The sequence below is a fragment of the Mangifera indica genome, chromosome 9 (assembly GCF_011075055.1).
Source record: "Mangifera indica cultivar Alphonso chromosome 9, CATAS_Mindica_2.1, whole genome shotgun sequence".
In the NCBI taxonomy this organism is placed as follows: Eukaryota; Viridiplantae; Streptophyta; class Magnoliopsida; order Sapindales; family Anacardiaceae; genus Mangifera; species Mangifera indica.
This window is the reverse complement of record NC_058145.1, coordinates 781,473-787,472: the sequence shown is the minus strand read 5'-3', so window position 1 is coordinate 787,472 and position 6,000 is coordinate 781,473. Positions and strand designations below refer to the sequence as shown.

The following is a 6,000-nucleotide window of genomic DNA, read 5'->3' as shown; positions in this document are numbered from 1 at the left end:
AACATATTGTCTAAATTGAAATGTCGAATCAATTAAATAAGAAAATCGAAAAATTCGATCAGAACAAAAGAAAACATGATCATTCAATACATTAAAAAAAAGATAATGAAAATTGTTGTTAAATAGTAAATGGCTTTTTTTTATTTTTTGTTTTTACAATTTCGGTGTTGGTGTTGGAATCCTATAAAACAGCGATTACCGTGTTTTGGTCTTCTCCGCAACTAAAACTCTGCTTCATCTCCCAGTCAGTGAACTCGCTTCCCACTGACAAGTCTCTGAAATCTCGTTCCGTACACTTGTTAGACTTTCTTCTTCTTCCTTCTTTTTCATCATCATCTTCTTCAGATATTTCTGATTTTTACTTCCGATGTTTTTGGGTCCATTTAAGAGGGTATTAAGGACTTGTTTTTCTAGGTTTGATATGAAAATCTTAGAAATTTTTTGTTTTGGAAACTTCTTAATTTTTTAGTTGTATTCCAGGAAAGTTCTGTACAAGCAGGTTAATCACTTGCCTTTCTTCGCTCGTTTCAGGCCCCTTTTAAAGCTCTGTCACAGAGTTAGAGAAATTCATTCGATTCTGTTTTTCAGTCTTAAATCTTCCTGGGTTTTAACTTTTTAGATTCATTTCTGTTTTCTCGCCCTTTCTTTTCTTTCTTTCGATGCCGTCAGGAGAATCTGTGAGAAAAAATTTTCAGAGCATCAAAATGGACCAAAGAGCTATGACTATGAGTTTTCCATGTCCTGTTAAATACACTGAACACCGAAACGTTACCAAGAAGTTCACTAAACCAGCCTCTTCAAACCCCAGAAACGGATTTTCCGATGATCGCAATCTCCCGGAAAACAGCCCTGTTTCAGTGATCCCCAGAGTCGTACGGGTATCTCTGACCGACGGCGACGCCACGGACTCTTCCAGTGATGAAGAACGAGAGTTGTTTGGCCGCCAGCGGGTGAAACGCTTTGTGAATGAGATCAAAATCGAGCCGAGTAGCAGTAAGCCCAGTAACGTTACTGCCACTGCAAGCAAGCGGAAGAGAGCCGCTGACGGTGTGGATTGCAGAAGACGTTCGACAAATAACGGAAAGAAGTATCGCGGTGTTCGGCAACGGCCTTGGGGAAAATGGGCGGCTGAGATTCGAGATCCTGCAAGACGTGTACGGGTATGGTTGGGTACTTTTGATACAGCTGAAGAAGCTGCAAGGGTTTATGATATTGAAGCCATCAAGCTAAGAGGCCCGGACGCTTTCACAAATTTCCCCACACCGCCAGTTCAAAAACCCGAAATCAATATTTCGTCTGCAGTTTCGGGTTTCGAATCGGGTGATGAGTCTCATGGTCACAATCTTTCATCTCCAACTTCTGTTCTCATTTTCAGAACTCATTCTTCTTTTTCTGAAGAACTCGAACAACTGGAACAAAAACCCGAAGAAGAAGGTACGATGGTGGAGTTTCAAGGTGAAACGACGACGGATTTGTGTAAAGAATCAGCTGGTTTCTTTGACGATTTCCCTTTCCCAATCAACGAGTTTTTCAGCGATTTTCCAGCTCCCGAACTGTCCTTTTTGGCAGACAACAACGTCCCGATTTTTCACCACAGTATGTTCAACGACGATTCGAATGACGTGTTTCTCCAAACAGTACCTCAAGATTTTGCTTCCTCTTCTCCGTCGTCTCCATGCCGAGTAGATGACTATTTCCAAGACATCGACGATTTCTTCTTGTGAGAGTAAAATAAAATGAAGACAGTGTCAGTGAGTGTCATCGCCGTTTTGCTCGCCGGTTTCTCGGCAGATTTTGACCGGCGATGACTGAATATCTGCCAGTTCTGTTGCAGTAGTATTTTTTATTTTTTTATTAATTTCCTAAAAGCCTCCGTTACATGTAACGGAGTTTAGGGCCTTAAGAGTTGAATGGAATTTTGTCATACAGTGATGTAACGAGAGTAACGCTCAAATCACTTTTTAACACATTATCATAAGTCTATAATTATTATTTTGTGAATATTCAAGGAACATATTATTTTGACTTTTAACTATACGTCTAATCTTTATTTCTTTTAATTAAAGTTTTTAATCATGATTTATTTCATAACATAAATATTTAGTGGATGAATCGATCAACCAAACTAAATTAGATAAAATATTTTAGTTAAACTAATTCAATTCTTGTTAATTATAAGGATTTAATTCGATTAAATATTGTTTTATTGTATATGCATTTATTACTAATTTGATTGATCAAATAAATCCAATCGAATTAATTCAACTTCTTGTATTAGTAGTTACAATTATTTTTAATTCAATAAATTTTAATGGTTAATTAATTTATTATCGATCTAATTATTAATCAGATCAATCAAGACTTAGACCCGGGTTTGAAAACATTTCTCCTATTAGAATTTATTTTAAATTTAGCAAGGTAAACATTTGTCACTTGTATGATATTGAAGTGCCACGTGGCATTCTTTTAGGCCCACACGAGTAGCCTCAAATTGCGGTGGGTGGAGCCCAAGTTGGTGCCGTACCGAGCGGGTGAAACAAGTCATCGTTTAGTTAGAATTTTGTTTAAAAAGTTTCAAAACAAAAAAGAAAATTTATATTATATTTTATTATTTTTAATTTATAATTACGATTTAAATATTTTTGTTCTTAGGTGTTCTGTTCCTGCCGTAAAGTACAAGCTCTAAATGCAAAAATACAAAAATAAAAATAGAGGTACAGATATGAAAATCGATTTAAACTGAATTTAATTTATAAAAATAATCTTATCTCTATTTTAAAGACTAATTAATAAATTAAAATTAAAATTTATTTGAAAAAAATTATTTTAAATTTAATTTAAATCAATTTAAATTTAAATATTTGAATTTATTATAAAATTTTTGTTCTTTTGTACTTGTTGAAATTATTGTTGTTCTCTTATTGGGAAACATTTCCATGTTTTTATTATTATTTATTGGCCATAAATAGAAATTAAAATCTGGCTCATGCCAAATTATTAGTAATAAATTTATGCAAGAAATTAATTTACGTTGACTTGGGTAAGAGAATAAATACTTGACATAAGTTGAAAAATTAATACAATGACTAAATTCATTTTTCCACCCAAAGTTTGGCCTAAAAAAGTGTCCACCCCTAGGCAACATAAATAACATTTTTCATCCAAAATTAAATTTTATTAATTAAAAAAAGACAGTATCAAGAACTGAAATCTCTATTATTTTATTTTTAAAAACTTTTTAAATATCTAAATTACATTAAAACTCATGTATTTCTTTTTTGTTTCACCTTAACCTCGTTCATCCTCTCTTATTGGTTTTAGACCGTCGTTGATTTCTCCCCTGGTCCTCTTCTTTCAGTTTCTTTTGATTAATTAGTCAATTTTAGTTCAATTGATGAATCAATTGTCAATCGATTCATTGAGCGAAAGTTGTTGTTGATGATAACTTTTAGTCGATCAATTCATCTTTGAATCAATCAATTGAAGATTGTCTTCAACAACTCCTATCTATAACTACGAAAGAGATGATGATAAGGGTTAGCAATGGTAAAATCATGACGGTTGTGAATGAGTGATGCCGATGGCTCGGGTTTTTAAAATATTTTAAGTACTAATTTGTGAGTTTTTAATCATTTTAAGAGTTAAATTTTTATATTTAAAATGTTTGAGTTTTATTTATAAAGAAGCTATTTTAGTTTTTTTTTTTCAAAATTAATTGATGGTAAAATTATTATTTTATTTTTATGCTATCAATATTTTTTACACTAAATTTAATTTTATATGAGAAAGTATTATTTTATGTCATTTAAGTGCGGAAAAGTGTTTATAGACCAAACCTTAAATGGAAACTGTAATTTACTCTAATATAAAATTTTTAAAAAATATTTTAAAAATAAAAATCTTAAATGTCATGGGATTTTTTTTTTTTTTTTAGGGTTTTCTTTTTCTTCACTATTACTCAAAACTTGAAAATAATAAATAGGACAAAAGATTTATTCCCACCTAAGGTTTAATTTATTTCCAAACTTTTATACGTGAAATTTTAAAAACTTAAATATTTGTTATTCTATTAAAATTTTCTGTTAAAGTTAAAAATAAAACTATTATTTAATTAAAATTATTTAAAAAATTAAAATTTTATTTAATTTTTCTCTTTAGTTTAAAAAACTTACAATTTACTTCAATATTAATTTTTCTAGTTTTGAATAGTAATTTTTTTATATTTTTAAGATTTTTTTTTCTCCTCCCTGACAAATAAAATTTTAAATTAAAAAAAAGATAAAATTATAATTTATACAAATTTACTGAGAAATTCAATCATAATAAGATTTTGAATGAAAAGAATTTTACTTGAATTTCAAATCAACCTATAACTACATACCACTCCATGATTAGATATTAATAAGGTTAAGTTTAATGGTGATGATGACAGGGAGGACTATGAGCTATGATATTTTCTCATCCCCCTTTTCACTTTGGATTCATTTCATAGGATATATAAAGTCAACTATATGAATGTGAATTGGGAATCTTACTATTATTGAATTTCTCACCAAATTTGTGGAAACTTTGAATTGAGCAGTCCCTTCACTTCTTTTCTTCTAGTCAAACAGGATCTGTCATCTTTGTCAACGCCTAATGCAGCTCGTCTCTCATACACATGAACACTCATCGTTGTGCATAATTTGAATGATAAAACATGGCAAATTTAGATGAGAGCGTATGAGCTTAAAATTTATTAAATATATTAAAATTAAATTTTTAACTTAACAGTAGAATGAATCAACCCAAATGTTGTCAACAAGAAATATTTCTTTTACTCGATATAAAAATCCAAAGCCCACCACATTTTTTGACCCTTCAAGCAGTAATCATCTGATTGAAAATGGCCAAGGGACGATCTTCAAGAGATGAATGCGAATGACAGCCTACATAGAGATAGAGTCACATTGTGGAGGTCTCAGGAAATGGGAGGCCCCTTCGATTGCTCTAGCCATAAGCTATGGCAGCTCCAGCTCGCAACCATAGGGGGCCGCCTTGCGAGGCTAGAGTGGGCTCAACAGTTAACTCCATTCGAATTACATTAGGGGGTCTTTCGCTTTAGCCAAATCTAGAAGTTATACTTGCTTATTGTTATTGAGGGATCCTTCTTATGTTTATTCACAAGTCAATCTAAAATGTGAATGACACACTTGATCACCTTCCATCCATAATTCCAACATATTTGGATAATGATCACGATATTTTTATCTCCTATTTTAATGGGATAATGGGATTGAAAAATTATTTAAAAATATCTGAATTCGTATAATAGAATTTATATTATATCTTTTGTGTAATTTTCTTACTATAAAACCCTTTTGATAGCTCATTGGTAACAATTTATAAGTATTTTGCCAAATTAAGTTAAAGTATTCCATAACATAATCGAACACGTATGCTCCTAAGTAGCGAGCCAAATTAACTACTTTAAAAACATATTTCATTCTCTTGATATTTAATACTGTTAGAAAGTAGATCATACTATCAGTCTCACTTATTTTAATTTTTTTGCGTAAGATCACATCTTCGATCTTACATTCTTTTCATTGGTATCTATTTTCATATCGACAATGGTAACGCTCAAAACTTTAATGCATTAAAAGACTACCAAAATGGAAAATATTAAAATGTTTATTGTCGATGGTGTAAATCCACTAACAAGCTATTTTTATAGTTCATCGGCTTACATATAAAAGGTGAACATGTCCATGTTATTAAAATTTCTAGAGAGATTTCGACAAAGTAATAGTATGAGATGAAAAATGTCAACCATGCCCTACGTTCAATCCTTTTTATAAAGCAAAAGGTATGCATTATTATTGAGTAATTACATCAAGTAGACATAGCTAAATAGAGTACATCAAATTTAGATATTTAGAGAATTACATTGGTTGTATTAGTTTGGCTTGATTCGAACAAAATTTGAGTAAGAATTTTATTTTTTTTTAAGTTTTTCTC

General features: G+C 31.1%; 1 protein-coding gene across 1 annotated transcript; it reads left to right on the top strand.

Moving 5' to 3' along the window:
* Positions 1-205: 205 nt before the first annotated feature.
* Positions 206-2,032, top strand: LOC123225350 (ethylene-responsive transcription factor CRF4-like). Its single transcript, XM_044649286.1, has one exon. It carries the CDS (start codon positions 660-662, stop codon positions 1,722-1,724), a length of 1,065 nt encoding a protein of 354 aa, XP_044505221.1. The 5' UTR covers positions 206-659; the 3' UTR covers positions 1,725-2,032.
* Positions 2,033-6,000: the final 3,968 nt, after the last annotated feature.